This window comes from Myotis daubentonii, chromosome 17, assembly GCF_963259705.1.
Source record: "Myotis daubentonii chromosome 17, mMyoDau2.1, whole genome shotgun sequence".
Taxonomy (NCBI): domain Eukaryota; kingdom Metazoa; phylum Chordata; class Mammalia; order Chiroptera; family Vespertilionidae; genus Myotis; species Myotis daubentonii.
Genome location: NC_081856.1, coordinates 27023619 through 27041733, shown reverse-complemented (window position 1 = coordinate 27041733; position 18115 = coordinate 27023619). Strand labels below are relative to the sequence as shown.

At 42.9% G+C, this 18115-nt stretch overlaps 1 protein-coding gene across 1 annotated transcript; it reads left to right on the top strand.

Moving 5' to 3' along the window:
* Positions 1-7054: 7054 nt before the first annotated feature.
* LOC132220129 (tripartite motif-containing protein 60-like) lies at positions 7055-8489 on the top strand. The gene has a single exon (XM_059673062.1). It carries the CDS (start codon positions 7152-7154, stop codon positions 8487-8489), a length of 1338 nt encoding a protein of 445 aa, XP_059529045.1. The 5' UTR covers positions 7055-7151.
* The last annotated feature ends 9626 nt before the right edge of the window (positions 8490-18115 follow it).

The window sequence follows — 18115 nt, the reverse complement described above, 5'->3', positions numbered from 1 at the left end:
TTTTAGGCTAATTGGAGACCAGACTTCTGCCTTTACATTTCTATCATAAATCACTCCCAGTGGCCTGGGCTATCTCCCCATGACCTCATTCATCCCTGCTACATGGCTCCCTCAGTTGTATTTCCATCAGCTCACATTTCTATCTCTATCTGAGTTCTCCCCTCCCCGCCATAATAGAATGACTCTCTTATCCAATTCACCAGACATCCGTAGAAGCAAATGCAAAATATCACAAACAATTTTCAGGCTCAATTTCTTATGACATCCTGAATCAATTGGAAATTATAGAAATAAAATTTGACGAATTCAGAGAAATTTAGTAAGTGATATGGAGTTGCTCGAAGTATCTCTCGGGGGCTGGAGAACCAGTGGGTGTGTAAGTTTACAAGGAAATAGACCAGAATTTTGCCACAAATTGTCCCTGTGAATACCTCCCCACTGCCACTGCCTTCCCAGCTGCCATCCCCAACACCTGACCCCTGACCCTCTCTACTGGACTCCCCTCCCCCAACCAACACACACTACTATCCTTGGATGTGGACACTTCCCACGCTGCTGCCCTTACTAGGAAGAAATCCCTGTGACCCCTGATTTTTTTTTTTGGACACCATATCCTGAGCCAAAAACTAGCCCAAATGCTTGTGATAGAGGAAGTCTAGGTCATGGTGATGGTTAACTTTATATGTCAATTTGGTTAGGCTACAGTGCCCATTTGTTTGGTCAAACACCGATCTAGTCGTTGCTCTGGAGGTATTTTATGAGAAAAGCAGTTACCCTCCATAATGTAAGTTCACCTCATACAATCATTGAAGGTCTTAAGAGAAAAGAATAAGGTCTCCAAGGAAGAGAAAGATGAATATCTGTCTTGAGACAGCGTATAGAAATTTTGCCAAAGTTTCTAGCCTTTGGACTCAAGACTGTAAGATCAGCTCTTACCTGAATCTCTAGCTGCTCTAGACTGTGGATTTTGAACCTGCCAATCCCCACAATCATGTGAACTAATTCCTTAAAATAATAATACTCTCTTTTCAATCTCTCTCTCTCTCTGTCTCTCTCTCTGTCTCTCTCTCTGTCTCTCTCTCTCTCTCTCTCTCTCTGTCTCTCTCTCTCTCTCTCTCTCTCTCTCTCTCTCTCTCTCTCTCTCTCGACTTCATTTTGTCCTGGGAGGAACCATTTTTATGAGCAATTTTGCTCATACAGTATAAGCTGGTCTTGAACCTTGGTAAAGTAGTCTAATTGCAGGCACTTCTGACAATGTTCATTTTATTAGGCTTAAAAAAATTTTAAGTTACCATAGACTAACTATCAGGATGATTATGAGGTAAGAGAATTAGGGTTTCCACTGACAGACCCATAAACAGGGAGTTAGGGGTTCTGGTGTTTTGTGGGGAGGAAAGACATGAGTAGAAGGCACACCACCCATCCTTACTACCCCTGAGGAGGCATTCAAGGGGAAAAAGCATCAGAAGGGGAGGATTCTAAGGGTGCAGGCAGTAATCATGAGGCTAGAGGGGTATAAACTGTCTCCTGTTCTGGGTTACAATTCTGTAGTGGTACCTCCCAGTCTCCACACCAGCCTGTGCTCACTCGCTCTGTTTTGTGGACTAAGGGAATGGGATTGGTTCAGTATTTGGGACAGAGGTTAAATGAAGAGAGTCACAGATATAGTGACATCATGCGTGGCCAGAACTGGAAGGCAAACAACTGGAAGTCACTTGAAGAAAGAACAAGTAACAACCAGGAAAAACCCTAACCATAACCTGGGACATTCAAAGACACTCTTTAGGAAGGGACCAAACTTCTTGTAAGATCAGGGACTAATTATTTTGCTTAGATAGTAAAGGGGACGTTGACTCCTAAGGGCCGGAGAATTCAAGGACAGAGGCACCGAGGTATGTATAAAGCACATGGTTTTAGTAATATGGCTAATAAGGGTTAATAATTAAAAGTTGATAACCAAATTTGAGAATAAAAGTAATAATTCTAAACATATTTTCAGATGTGTGAATGGGAAATAAGATCTTTAGAATTAAATTTTCTCTAAAGCAATAATACTACACCAAAATTTATTGAAATCGTGAAATTCTCCCAAGTTATTGCTTTATTAAAGTATAATGTATACCCCTGAGGAACTCAACAATGGAATTACGGCTAAAATCTCCATTTAGCCCTCATTTTCACTTGGCACTAATGACTACAGCTATGACATATATACATTATAACTTGAAAAGAGTGTTATTCATCATTCAGGATTGTTTTATTAACATGTCAAGAAACTATATGCAAAAAAAGAAATTGAATTACTTTATCTCCCCAACCCCAACCCAGAAAATCTCAGACACAGGGCTTTGCCTTGGAGAGGATAATTTAAGTAATGGACAGTTCACACAATATTCTTTAAAATTGAGAGGCTGTGTGTGTGAAAGCACCACGAATAATCATAAAAAACAAAGGAGAAAAATGAAACAATTAAAAACAAAAACTTTGCATTTTCAGAGGCAACATGAACACCTAAGTAAATATTCATTGCATTGTCATTGTGCAATCTCTTCAAACACTCCATATGGCTTTGAGAAAAGTGATAAAGCCTCATTTAAAAAGATCTTTGAAGTGAGGACATGACAAGGTATTGTAGGATGAGTGATCTCAGATTTGAAATGTAAGAAGACAAACACAATTTTTCCACATTGTCTCTGAGTCTACTCTCCTAGTCTCTGGCTCCATGTCTGACCTGTTTAAGGCCAATATGGTCAGGACCCCTTGGTCCAAGTTCTTGCTTAGGATAACAGGACAGCGGACTGAGGAGGAGAGTAGAAATACTGATGCAAAGGGTTAATTTGACCTATGTTTTTAAAAGTTTCATTTGGTAATTATCAGTAACCCCGATAGACAACTCCGTCAAAAAAAAGATTTACTTCTACTTCTGAAGATAAAATAAAATCCTCCAAATTGAGCTCCCTCATATCACTGAGTCCTGTTTCTCCAAATCAATACCCTCTTGCTCAATGTGGCAGTCAAGAGTTGAGACAGAGGGAGCTCCAGTGGCGCAATCGGTTAGCGCGCGGTACTTATAAGAGTTGAGACAGAGGAAGAGGGACCCCCAGACCACATGGTGACTCAGGAGCATCTAGGTGACTTCCATTAGCCACCTCCTGCCCTGCTCAGACCTATGCATTGATCAGGAACAGCACAGATAATGATTAAACTTTGGCTCCTACTCACTTGCTGAGAGCTCTCACTGGGACTGTCAGTATCAGCTGTAAGCTACCAGTGGTGAAAAGAAGTCTTCACTCTACACAGGTTTCTTGTATAAGAGGGTTAGCTTTGACATGATTCCTTTAACATTTAGACACTAAAAAAACCTTAGAGCTGGATATCACCTTTCAGGTTAATTTTGTGAGTGCATTTTGAGGTTTTTAAACCTACAATTCCTCTATTTTTTAAAGGTTTTTGTGTGTATATTTTATTAAATTTCTTGTCATTGATTAATGACATTGATTAATACGATCATATAGGGTTAGGTGTAGATTTCTATATTACAAGATCTGTATATTGCATTGTGTGTCCCCACCTAAAGTCAAACCATCTTTCATGACCATATATTAAGCCCTCTATACCCTCAACCCCTTCCCTCTGGAAACCACCACACTGCTGTTGGTGTCCACAAGTTTCAGTTTTATATCCCACACATGAGTGACATCATATGACAGACACCTATCTTTTCTTAGCTATTTCTGCCTGACTTATTCACGTAGCATAATAGTCTCAAGGTCCATCCATGTTGTCACAAATGGCAGCATTTCATCTTTTCTTATGGCTGAGTAGTATTCCATTGTGAATGTGTACCACATCTTATTTATTCACTCTTCTATCAAAGGACACTGGTTGTTTCCATGTCTTGGCCACTGTGAACAGTTCTGCAGTGAACATAGGGGTGCATATATCTTTGCAAATACATGTTTTTTAGTTTTTCAGATACACACCCAGGAGAGGAATTGCTGAGTCATATGGTAGCTCTATTCTTAATTTTTGAGGAATCTCCAGACTGTTTTCCATAGTGGCTGTACCAGTCCACATTCTCACCAACAGTGAATCAGGGTTTCCTTTTCTCCACAACCTCTCCAACACTTATTTACTTGTCTTATTGATAATAGCCATTCTTACAGGTGTAAGGTGGTATCTCATTGTAGGTTTGATTTGCATTTCCCTAATTGCTAGTGAGGTTGAAAATCTCTTCATATATCTGTTGGTTGTTTGTAGGTCTTCTTGGGAGAGGTATCTGTCACTGAAGTATTTCGGATTCCGCATTGTAACTAATCTTTAAGAAATGACCGCTTACTAGTTTTGGTGTAGTATCGAAAAATATCCACAATTCTCAAAAAAAGTTCATTAAGATGTTTCTCCCTATTCCATCTCCCTATTCCAACTCCCTATCTGTGGATTTTCTTCCCATATTTCAACTGAAACAATAAATTGCAACTGACTAAATGCAGAAATTGATATGAGAATCCAGCTGCCTTCTATTCAGAAAAGCATTCAAGAGATTTGTAAAAATGTAAAACAGTGACACTCTTCTCACTATTGTTTTTACTTTAGAAAATACAGTTCTTTTCATTAAAATGTTATTCATGGCACCATGTATATAAGTTCATTCTAGTTATTTTTCAATGAATTAAAGCATTCACTGTTAAATTTTGATATGGTAAATATTGATGGATATAAATAAAAATGTTTGTGATTAAAAAACAAAGACAGAGAGATGCCAGACCCCATGCAGGGGAAGGTGCTGTGTTGGTTCCCAGCACTGTTTGCTACATCATTAGAAAGGCAGAAAATGCTAGTGCAGTGGTTCTCAACCTTGGCTGCACATTAGAATCACCTGGAAATCTTTTTAAAATCCTGATTTCTGGGCCTCATCCTCCGGAAATTCTGTTTCTTTGTTACTAATGATGAGGCCCAGAAATCAGTATTTTAAAAAGGTTCCCAGGTGATTCTAATGTGCAGCCAAGGTTGAGAACCACTGCGCCAGTACCTTCTGCTTGGCTGCCCAGGCCTGGAACTTTCCTGTCTTCTTGTTTTACAAACAAGTGAGATAGGTCAGGTGAGGCTCCAGAAACAAGGTTAGCCCCGGGGAAGAGGCAAACCCATCTGACCAGTTACCAAAAACATTGTGAGTGAGTGCCCTTAGGTGGCTCCTGGTGCTGGCTTTCTAAGTGCTTTAGAGAAAATAAATATTAGAACAAATATGACCTCACAGCGGTGTCTTTCCACAAGAAAGCAGCCCCATTGGTGCTCTGGAAGGAGGGGCGGCACTCAGCTCACCTGCTGGTTGGAGAGCTGTGCAGTGAATATAGCCTCCTCCAGTGGCTGGCTCAGAGTTTGGACAGAACCAGAAGTAAAATGACTGCCTTGCAGCGTTTGAGTTGAGGCCATAACAGTCCCTGGTCTCAAAGCTTTCCTACAAACTCATGAAATAACCTTTATATCACATTCTACCACACAAATTCCAGGGCCAGGTGCCTGCCCTGTCCCATCCCTCCTGCTCACACAAAGCCAGGGACAGGAGAGGAGAAATGCAGAGAAGACGGGGCGAGAGGCTAAGGCTGGGCTCAGCATCGCCACCGTGACAGTGCAGCTGGCAATGGGCTGAGCTTGCATGTCTGAGCACCTGCTCAGACCGAAACAGAACTGCCTTCCTGCCCCTCCTCTCTCAGCTGCGTGCCACCTGGATAGCTGTTGCCAATGGGCAGCCAACTGAAGACCTCATGGTATTAAGTCCTCCTGTGTGTTTAGTATGTCCTGCTAGGTGGGGGTGTGGGAAGTGCCTCTGGCACATTTATTGGATTATGTTTAGGGTTTCCCAAAGTGAGGGCCTGGGACCCTCTCACTCCCCTCCACGTTCTCTCGTTCTCTTTTGTTACCTGCTTTTGTGAACTGTGCCATGCTTGGTTCAAAAGGAGCTTCTTGTACTGTGCTGGATAGAAAAAGGAACAAAATAGAGCAAAGAGAAAGAGTTCAGTAAGTGTTGCTTAGCAGCAGAGAACCCAAACAAGCCAATGTGATTAGAATAAATTATAGCGGGAGGAAGCGGAGGATCATTCCCCAAGATTGTGGAGACAAATTACCGCTTCGAAATGGGTTAGAGGCAGCCGGGCTTGGAAGCAGGGACAGAATAAAATGGCTGCTGGAAATGCAGCCCTGGATTTGGGACTCTATGAAAAAAGAACACAGCTTTCTCTCTGGTTGAACTTTGATCTTCAACCTGGGACTCTTACTGGTCATGCGTGCTGGAGTTGTCAGCTGTTATTGATGATGGATACTTCAAAAAATCCAAAAACTGGCAGGATCATCAGCCATTGATGGGTGGGGGTTATTTAACACTTACACAGCTATAAATATTATTGTATAATCAAGTGAATAAATAATCTGATGAACAGGATAAACAGGTGATTATAATAGAATCAGGGGCATAGAAAGGGAGTGGACTGACTATTCTCAGCGGGGTCGGGGGAAGGGTGTGGGGGATGCGGGAAGAGCCTGGACAAAAATCGTACACCTATGGATGAGGACAGTGGTGGGGGGATGAAGGTGGAGGGTGGGGTGGGAACCGGGTGGAGGGGAGTTATGGGGGGGGGGGGGGGAGAGGAACAACTGTAATAATCTGAACAAGAAAGATTGAATTAAAAAAAAAAAAGATCATCCTAGTACCATCCTTTCCCACAAGTCCCCCTGGAAGGAGGAGCCTTTGGTGGGTGAGGTCTTAAAGAGATTAATCCTCCTAGTGGTATATATAGGCCAGGCTCACATTACTAAGCATTTAACGGGTAGGAGACCGGCTTTGGAGACTCTTCTTGGAGACACACTTGAGGGACTCACTCAAAGGAGGAGGCTCCAGAAACGACATATGACTTGGATTGTGCTTGGTTTTTGACCAGGAGCATTCTACATCCCTTATGCAAAGTGGTGTTAAATACAGGAGAGGGCGACAAGTAGACTGGACTACAGCTGGTGGCTGGAACTCTTCTTGGAAACTCCTAGTGGCTTCCATAGGGAGGGAGGCCTGAGCAGACCTCAGCTTCTCACTTTTCCTCACTCCTGAAGGATCACATGGACTGACGAGACTGTCTTGGGACAGACACCCTCACTGCACAATGGCCAGCTGTCCCATCTGCCTGGATTACCTGAGAGACCCAGTGACCACTGAGTGTGGGCACAACTTCTGTTCCTCCTGCATCCACCAGCGCTGGGAAGGTCTACAGGGCACCTTTCCCTGTCCTGTCTGCCTCCACCACTGCCCTGACAGGAGCTTGAAGAGGAACACCCAATTGTGTCACGTGACCGAGATTGTTCAGCAGATTACCGGCATGAGGGGAAAGAGGAAAAGGCAAGAGGAACGCCCGTGTAAGAAGCACCGTGAGAATCTGGCCCTGTTCTGTGGGAAGGACCTGGAGCTATTGTGTGCCCAGTGCAGGGTCTCCTCTGATCACGGGGATCACCTCCTGATGCCCATTGAAGAAGCTGCAGCTACTCACAGGAGGAAGCTCAAGAGCTATATTGAGTCCTTGACCGAGCAGATTAAAGATACTGAAAATCGGTCAGAAATGCAAGTGTCAAAATGTTTTGAATTGAGACAGAGGATTGAACATCAAAAGGATGAATTGCACTCTGAAGTTAAACAACTTAAAGATTTTTTGGAAAAGGAACACAATGCAATGCTTAGCAGTTTGCTAACTGAAACAACAAATGTTGAAGAAAAATTAATGGAAGAGAAAAACCAAATATCAAACCACAGCTCCATATTAAACAGTCAGCTTGGTGATATTATCCATAAGTGTTTGCAGACAGACGTGGATTTACTCACTGGTATTGAAAGTATCCACAACAGGTATGATAAGCTAAAGACCCTCACCATCTTTTCATATCAATTAAAGGAGGAGAGTTGCTCTCTCCCCCCACATTATTTTGGCCTGCGTAAAATGATCCACACATTTCAGGTAGATTTGACACTGGATCCTGAAACAGCCCATCCAAGTCTCATTATCTCAAGAGATAGAAAAAGTGTGACCCATAGGACATCATTTGGTCTTCAAAATCTTCAGGCATGCACTTCTTACCCAGCTGTCCTGAGTTCTAAGGGATTTGATGCTGGCAGGCATTTTTGGCAGGTAGAAGTAAGAGGCAAAGGGGCATGGTCCTTAGGCCTGTGTAAGGAATCTTTCCCCAAGAATACTCCTATGAGACCATCCCCAAGAAATGGCTGCTGGCAGCTTCAGTTCTGGACAAAGGCATCTGACACATGGGATTCAGGCAACTGGGAACGGATAGGCATTTTTCTGGACTATGAGTTGGGAGAAGTTTCATTTTATAATTTGAGAAATAGATCACATTTGTATACTTTCAGGGAAAGGTTTACAGTAAAACTTATGCCCTATTTCTGCCTAGGAGCTTCTTCAAAATCACTTGTAATGCGTATAGTCAAAGATGAATGATGAACCGCCTTGTAATCTGTTCTACTCTCTTCCTATGTTAATAGAGAGTGCTTGTAGTAAAAGGCCCAAGTACAAAAAAATTAATTAATTAATTAATTAAATTGAATCCAGAAAAAAAATTATTGTATGTATTTCTTTTTTAAAAAGTTAAATCTTTATTGTTCAGATTATTACAGTTGTTCCTCTTTTTTCCCCCATAGCTCCCCTCCACCCGGTTCCCATCCCCCCTTCCACCCTCACCCCCCCCACACACTGTCCTCATTCATAGGTGCACGATTTTTGTCCAGTCTCTTTCCCGCATCCCCCACACCCCTTTCCCCCCCACAAGAATAGTCAGTCCACTCCCTTTCTATGCCCCTGATTCTATTATAATCACCAGTTTATTCTGTTCATCAGATTATTTATTCACTTGATTTTTAGATTCACTTGTTGATAGATGTGTATTTGTTGTTCATAATTTGTATCTTTACCTTTTCTTCTTCCTCTTCTTAAAGGATACCTTTCAGCATTTCATATAATACTGGTTTGGTGGTGATGAACTCCTTTAGCTTTTCCTTATCTGTGAAACTCTTTATCTGACCTTCAATTCTGAATGATAGCTTTGCCGGATAAAGTAATCTTGGTTGTAGGTTCTTGGTATTCATCACTTTGATTATTTCTTGCCATTCCCTTCTGGCCTGCAAAGTTTCTGTTGAGAAATCAGCTGACAGTCATATGAGTATTCCCTTGTAGGTAACTGAGTTTCTTTCTCTTGCTGCTTTTAAGATTCTCTCTTTGTCTTTTGCTCTTGGCATTTTAATTATGATGTGTCTTGGTGTGGTCCTCTTTGGATTCCTTTTGTTTGGGGTTCTCTGCGCTTCCAGGACTTGTAAGTCTATTTCTTTCACCAGGTGGGGGAAGTTTTCTGTCATTATTTCTTCAAATAGGTTTTCAATATCTTGCCCTCTCTCTTCTTCTGGTACTCCCATAATTCGGATGTTGGTACGCTTGAAGCTGTCCCAGCAGCATCTTACACTATCTTCATATTTTTGGATTCTTTTTTCATTTTGCTTTTCCGGTTGGGTGTTTTTTGCTTCTTCGTATTTCAAATCTTTGACTTGATTCTTGAGATCCTCTAGTCTGCTGTTGGAACTCTGCATAATATCCTTTATTTCAGTCAGTGTATGCTTAATTTCTAGTTGGTCCTTTTTCATAACCTCGACGGTCTCACTAGATTTCTTGAGGGTCTCACTACATTTATCAGTGGTCTCACCAGACTTTTTGAGGGTCTTACTAAATTTATCAGCAGTTTCTAGAAAGTTCTTGAAAAACCTTAAAAGTGTGGTTTTGAACTCTATATCCAGTAGTTTGCTTTCCTCCATTTCTGTCATTTGTGACCTTGTTTCTTTGTCTCTGCATTTTTTATGCTTCCCTGTGTTGGTAGAGTGGTTTTGTGTGCTAGGTGTCCTATAGGGCCCAGTGGCTCAGCCTCCCCAATTACCTGAGGTGGACACTCTTGGTGCACCCCTTTGTGGGCTTTGTGCACAGTCTTGTAGTTAAGCCTTGATTGTTGTAGGTATCACTGGGAGGAATTGACCTCCAGGCCATTTGGCTGTTAGAATCAGCTGTGTCTACGGTGGGAGAACTTCTGTGCTGAAGACACCCTTATGAGGCAAGACTTGCTTCAGTGGGGCTTTGGTGCTCACTGAGTCTGCCCCCTGAGTGTGTCCCTTATGGATCTGAGGAGTTGTAATTGGATGTTCCCACTCTGACCACTGGGTACACTGGCTCTTGGATCTCTAAGGAGGTGCTAATTTAGCCTCTGCCTGAGGCTACCCAGCAGGAGCTACGAAGAGATCTGCACATCCCCTTCCTTGTTTGGGGTTTGGAGGTGCCCAAATGAGGCCCAGCTGTGAAGCAATGCAAGCTGTTGTGGGGCCTTGGGCCTTCTCTTGGAAGTTCTGGGTCTGTCTGGCCCAGCTGCAGTTTGTTAGGTCATTTTCAGATTGCAAAGGGCCAGGGCATTCATATGCAAAAGCCTCTGCTGCAGCTTGGGTGGGGCGGGGTCTCAAGGAATCAACAGGGTGGAGCAAGCAGCTATGGATGATCCTCAGCCCTGCCCTAAGGGGCCCAGCGTCTCAGTGTCCCGGTAATCACTGCAAGCAGCTTTGAGAGAAAGCCGCCCTTGAGTTCCGAGTTCTGCCCACTGCCAGACAGTCCAGTTTCTCCCAGTATGAGTCTGGGTCCCCAGAGACTCACCCAGAACTGGATTTCAGAGCAGTCGGGGGCTTGTGACTCCCTCCTGATTCAGAAAGACAGCCGCTTCCTCAGTCGCCAGCCCTTGCCGCGTGCGCCTCCATATCTCTGCACTTCTGCTCCTCCTCTGAGTCTCAGTGTGCTTTTCTCTTTCCTTCTAGTTGTAGAATTTCCACTCAGCCAGACTTCCTATGGTTCTGGATGATGTCCGTTTTGTCTTTTAGTTGTATTTTTGAATTTGTTGTGGGAGGCAGCAATTTCCGGTGTTTACCTATGCCGCCATCTTGGCTTCTCCTGTATGTATTTCTTATAAATGCCCTGAGTTTGGTACTCTCACTATCACCATTTTACAAAAGCAAAAGTAGCAGCACAGAGAGGTTGAGTCACTTGCCCAAGGTCACAGAGCTAGTAAGTGGCAGAGCCAGGATGTATGCCCAGACCCACTGCCTGTACTTCCCAGGCTTTTAATACACCTCTTTGGCAAAGAATAAAATGTGTGACTGTGCACTGTGGGGGTGAGGGTGGGGGGACAGTTTAATCTTGCAGCATCATTGGGGTTGATACAGTGGTGTCGATACAAATGCAAATGCTAGCCACCTGCAGGGCCAACAGTCACTGGATATTACAATGCCTCATTGATGCCCAAGAATGCTCCTGAGTGACCCCTGGGTAAGAAGACAACCACACAAAGCAAGTAGAGCATTTCTGGTGAGCCCCACTTGGCTGGACAAAAAGGCCCTGGTCCTAAGCATGTTTAATTTTTTGTCTTCCAGCTGCTGTGACTGGGGAGGGACCCCTAGCTCCCATCCTGGCCTTTTGAGCACAGCCATCCCTCTCACCACCTCCCTGCGGGGAGCCCATAGCCAACCCCACAGGCAATGCCTAACCCCAGGTGTTCTGTCTCTCCTTCCTGACCTCTGTCTCTTGTCTTCAAAAGCTGTGAATTTTCTAGATGTCTCCTTAGCCTTTATTTTAAAGATCCATTTAAAATACATCCCCTTGCCGGAAGCCGGTCCATCCTTGCTGCTTGACACAGTCGCTGCAGGATAGAAACATCTGCACAGCATATGTTTCAAGGGACCTGGCGTATATAGCATACTGTTCTTAATATGTTTGCTCCCCTTAGCGCTATGTGTTTTAACCAAGGTCACCTCTCCGAGAAAGGTTGTTTCCCCAGGTAGGGATTTTTCCCTGAAGTTAGGGAGGGGATGAAAATCCTTAACTAAGTGCCAGGCGGGTAGTTAATCACTTTAACTACAAACAATCATGCTTAAGCTACATCATCTTTACTCCCTGGAATGGAGATAAGAAACACCCTAACCTTTGTAATAGAAATTGACAGGATTAAAATCAACTGGTATAAATATGGATGTAACAAGACGATAAACAGCAGAACCTCTCTGGAGATCCAGACCAGAACTTGGCTGGAGATCCTGGCTAGGCTGCTGATCAACTGAACACTGTCTCCGTGTCCTTCCTTCTTCGCCGACTCCGTCTACGCCTTTGGGAACCCCTGGACCTGCTGGGGTTGGACCCCGGCATCCCCTCACTTTTGTGATCTGTCTCCCCCAGCCCTCTCCTCCATACCCCACAGCTTTACCTAATCTCTTGATTACAGCAGTGCCTGCAGAACTGGGTTGGATGCTTCCAACCCACCCATACCTCCAACCCTCGTCACTGCTGGCCTGGGCATCCAATTGCATAGAAGAGAGCAGATGAAACGACTGTAAAGCTACTAAAGGTGCTCCATAAACACTCCACACTGCCAAGCATGGGTGGCATGGGCTCTAGTTGATGCTTATGTTAGAAATACTACTAAAATAGAAGGTGCTTACTGGTTGGCCTGAAATTATCTGTTATTTACTGCCATAAATAATGTGTCTTTATGAGTTATTTCTTATTTGTGAAACTGATAAACAAGGGGCTGTAACAGCGTTCAGAATCTCAAGCCAGAATCAAAGGATTCAGCCAAGAGACTGCAGTCACTACCCCACCTCTGTCCTCTGTCTTTCATGTGCAAATCCAGAGGGAGCAGGGGCAGGACGCAGCCACACCACGCGCTTCTGTCGGCTTGCGCCAGTTCTCCTTCTGCGCTGCTGCCGTTTCCTTCCTCTGTTGTGAAATTGGCTTGATAATTAAAATGATGTTTACCTTCAACACACCTTAGAAAAGTGCAAGAAAGGGTAGCTTTCAGTCTGCTTTCAATTTGTCCAGATGTGCACATAAAGGCAAGCAAGCAAGCGTACACTGTCATTTCCATTGTCTTCTTCCCGAAAGGAAGAACAGAGGCTTCACTTATTGTCCGGGTTCTAGAAAAAAAACAAACCAGCTAGTGGAAATGACATTTCACGACATCCTCCCACAGTCAGTGACCGAAACAAGGCCATGATATTCAACTCCGGAAACCTGTTTGCATTCATGGAAATTTTTCAAAGAATCCATCTGTGTTTTATTCACCTAAATTAACGTAGCAACGGTAATGGCTGAGTGGTATTTGAAAAGCAGATATTGGCAGGTAACTAGGAAAACAAACACCCAGCTTGAAAATTTGGGTCATGAGGAAGTATAGGATTGATAATGACAAACCAGTGAGTGCTTCAAGATAATAGCTCTGAAATCTGATTCTAAACTGAATTGTGCATGAGAGTTGTGGAGGGCCATCCAGTCTTGGCAAGCCAAGCCTCTCTCTTACAGGGAGATGATCCCAAAACTTGTTCCTGGTTATTGAAGTAAGTAATTGAGCACCAACTATGTGTAAAGACCCGTAATATGCCCTTTCCTCAAATTCATCATCTGATTTCCTCTTCATAACAACGCTATCAGTTAGACATTCTGAACACCATTTTATTGATGGAAAATTTTAGCTCCAAAAGGTGCTCTGCTCCAGGAAGCGCCATGTAATTATCGTCCTCTTTTGGATGCATCTCACTAACCCATCTCATGGCTGCCGGGCCTCCTGCCTATAGAAGGAAGAAAGCAACTCATTCCCTATATCGTGATTATTTTAAAAAAGAGGCCGATTTAGTCCCAAAGTGTCCGTCCTTTTCCATTGCTCAACCTCTCTGCCAGTCAACAGCTGAACGCGACTATTCTTCACAGAGTCCCAGGGCCTGTGGGGCCACTGAAGCAGTTCAGCAGCCTCACCTGCATATTGGAGCCCACACCTCTTCGGGGCCCCACACCCACCAGAATCTGAGGGTCTGCAAGGAGCTGGGCCCTGGAATCCCCTCTCCTCTCCTTCTTTCCTGAGATGGATTTCCTTTTTTTATTTCTTTTTTAAAGAATTCAACATTTTTATCTGCTTACCAAAACTTGAAGCTGAACAGATGATTTATCAGGTGAAGTTATTAAACCAGTATACAACTGAAGAAAATGCCATACAGATGTGGGAATGGGTCATTTTTCCCAGAGACAATTTAATGCTCTGGTGACTTCCTTGGATCCATTATGCTCTGTCTGGATGTTTTGCTGACTAGTTGACTTATTCTTCTGGAGTTCTGTACTTGACACAGGTTTCAAGGAAAACTGGCATTTAAGTCTTGATCACTGGGAAGTGGAAATGACCCTTTCCACTGGGTTGTCCTTGAAACTCTGGGTTAGAAGAGATCACCCTGGGTTTTCCTGGTTCTGAATAATATCACATGACTGATTCAATCTTTTTACTCCACATACCCAGAATCTATAGCCCTCTTCTTTTCCTTAGGTCCAGTTTTGAAATGATAACATTTCGTGGTCTCTCTCATTCCTTGGACCCCATTTACCTTCCAACCCATTGCAGTCTGATTTCTCCTTATCCACTTCATTAAAACTGCTTTGGCCAAGGATAGCTACTTCAAACTTGCTAAGTCAAATAGATATTTTTATCCTTTTTTTACTCGACTACTTTAGAGAATATTGCTACTTTCTCCTTCTCTAAAGTTTCTTTTTGTAAAAATCATAGTTTATTTTTTCATTACAGTTGACATACAATATTGTTTCAGGCATTCACCCAGTGATTAGAAATTATTTGCTTAGTGATCATACTGATAAATTTCATCCCACATCTCCACCCCTCTTACCAGTCTCAAAGTGGCTTCCTCTTTATATGCTTAGTTTTGGGACCACCATTCAACCATGTTTCAGGCAGTTCTGAATGATGGTTGTTCTGTAGTTTAGTTGTAATTTTGATGTGGTTGTGGGAGTATTAGCTATGCCGCCATCTTGACTAGAAGCCTTTCTCTCTCTCTCTCTCTCTCTCTCTCTCTCTCTCTCTCTCTCTCTCCCCCTCCCCCTCTCCTTTCCTTTCCTAAAAGCTTTTCTCTGATTACAAAAGTAATTCTCATTACATCCATGATCTAACCCAACAGAGATAAATTGCTTTTGAACATGATCATCTATTTCTTAATATGTCTTTTCCCTGCACATTATTTCACTCCCTGTGTAAATTGTTGACACACAACTTGTGCTTCTATAGTTTACCTGGGCCTGGGTCAAGGGCAGAGAGGCAGACATCCTCTCTTTTCAAGGAGCTCACAGCTTTGGTGAAAGACAAGCAAAAACCCACAACAGAAACATAATTATAAATTGTCATCAAGTTACTGAAGGAACATAGAAATTGCTGGGAACCAGAATAATGGGAGAATACTAATTAGACAGGGATCGGGAAGGCCTCTTGGAGGAATCAGCTGGTTTTGAGAAACCTAGTACCGAGGCAAGGCTAGTAGAGCAGTTGTCACCAGGAGAGGTGCTCTGAGGGCTGGGTTGGGAAAGGAGGCCAATATGCAGCCAGGTCAGTTTTGGGACTGGACCCCAGTGGAGCAGGGTGCACAGGACGGTCTAAGAGGGGAGTGACATGCCCAGACGCTGCGACTCTCAGAGGAATTGGAGAGGGAGCCAGGCAAGACGAGTGGGGTGGGCATGGAGATCAAGAGAAGCCACTGATTCAGAATAGGCTCTGCAAGATAAATTGGAAGGAATGTAGAAGTGTATATAAAGAAGGAAGCGTGAGTGCCAATACTCTTACTCAGCCTTAGTAAATCATCATTTTAAAAAATCATCATTAAAACTTGTTGAATTAATTAAACAAGGAAGCCATTACATTATGGTGGTTCTAATGCCTTGGCAGCCTGTGTAAATAAACCAAAACATAAGCCTTGTAAATGCTTCATGCTTAAAAAATCAAAAGCTAAGGCCCACCAATCACAAACAACCAACTAGGCTTGCCGTTATAGCCAATCAATATTTTCCTTTCTTTGCTTGCCATCTCTATTTAAGTCTTTCCAGGAGCTTCTATTGGCAGAGCACTCCTTCTGGTTGGGTGCTGTCCTGATTCCAATTGATTTTTGTTCAAATAAACTCTTAAAATGTTTAATATACCTCAGTTTCTCTTCTAACGAACCAAAGCACACACTGAGCTAGCCTTCGTGGCCTGTTTTAGAGAGTAGAGACTCTGTGGAGAACGTAAGCAGTCACAAACTTTGAAGATGCTGAACATTGTCAGATGAGACACATCAGGTGAACACTCTTTGAAGTCATGTTTATTTTCACCATGAAATTGATAACTTCCAAAAAATACTGCTGTGAGCTGATACTCATCAAAATGGTTAACTATTATACAACTTTTGGTCTTGGGACTGTAACAGCTGTTCTACTTTTTGTGAGAAATTTTATGCATTGCATGAGAGTTATCAAAACTTAGTTACTGCCAAAACCGGTTTGGCTCAGTGGATGGAGCGTCGGCCTGCGGACTGAAAGGTCCCAGGTTCGATTCCGGTCAAGGGCATGTACCTGGGTTGCGGGCACATCCCCAGTAGATGTGCAGGAGGCAGCTGATCGATGTTTCTCTCTCATCGATGTTTCTAACTCTCTATCTCTCTCTCTTCCTCTCTGTAAAAAATCAATAAAATATATCAAAAAAAAAAACACTTAGTTACTTATCAAACATGTGGAAGCTAATTCAACTTTGACATTATTGCCCTTGTTTCAATTGACCCAAATAAAAGAATAGAATGTATAGATGTTCTTAGAGTTATAAAAAATTATTTGTAAGGTTTCTTCCTTCCTAACGTAGGTTGCATAAGTAAAAGTAAATTATGATCATAGCATATCCAAAATTTAAATACAATGTAAAATCTGGACTTGTTTGTCTACAAATATATGTATATAGGCATATATCAATTCACATAATTAACATTATAATCTGTGTTTTTATTCTTATTTTTGTACTTAGAATATCATGAAAAGTTGCCTTAGATCTTTAAGAATTCCTCGACAAATTTCCAGTGGCTGTGTAGTATGCTAGCTTATAAATGTCTCTTGACTGACATATTAATTGCTATTAATTGTTTGGACTTTTTCAATTGATTAGAATATCTATTCCATGAATAGCTTGATGACTTTCTATGAGCAGCATTTATTATTTCCTTCAAATAGATTCCTATAGTGACAGAATCGAAGGGTATATATGTTTCTAAAGATCTTCTAAAACAAAGTCCCTAATTACTCTTTGCCCCAACCAAAGTCAGTATCAGTTTACTTTTGTTTTCTCTTCTTTCCTTCACTTTCCTTCCATTCCTGAGAAAACTGAGGCATGTTCCTCATCCTGTGCCTTATGACTTTTCAAAATTAAATGGAACCCTGAATAGCATCCTTTCTCCCCAGCATTATCGGTCACTTTCTATGCTGACAGCATCCGGTCCGCCTTGGTCACCCTTTTCGGTGGCCCCCACTGACAGCTACACTCAAACATGGTAAAGTCTGGCTATATTTTCTTTCATCCCTACACCAGCTTCTTTCCTGAGATGATATCAACTATCTATGTTTCATGTGGTGCTGGGGTCCCACCCCAGCAGGTCCAGGGGTCCCCAAAGGTGTGGACAGAGTCGGCGAAGAAGGAATGACACGGAGACAGCGTTCAGTTGATCAGCAGCCTAGCCAGGATCTCCAGCCAAGTTCTGTTCAGGATCTCCAGCGAAGTTCTGGTTAGGATCTCCAGCCAGGTTGTGTGTCCATGTTCTCTTGCTAGGTTCTCCAGGTTCTCCAGCCAGGTTCTGTGTCCATGTTCCCTCGCTAGGTTCTCCAGCCAGGTTCTGTCCAGGTTCTCCAGCCAGGTTCAGTCACCAGGTTCTAGTCAGGTTCTCTTGCCATGTTCTATCCAGGTTCTGTAGCCAGGTTCTGTCTCTAGGTTCTTCAGCCAGGTTCTCTCGCTAGGTTCTGTCTCTAGGTTCTGTGGCCAGTTTCTGTCCAGGATCTTTTGCCATGTTCTCTCCAGCGAAGTTCTTCTGTCTCTAGGTTCTGTGTAAGTTCTGTGTCTAGGTTCTGTGTCTAGGTTCTGTGTCCTGTTGTCTTGTTACATCTGTATTTATACCAGTTGATTCCAATCCTATCAATCTCTATTCCAAAGGTTAGGGCGT

Bases quoted from the DNA above. Each gene is read 5' to 3' on its own strand.
- LOC132220129 (XM_059673062.1), top strand. From the start codon at position 7,152: ATGGCCAGCTGTCCCATCTGCCTGGATTACCTGAGAGACCCAGTGACC.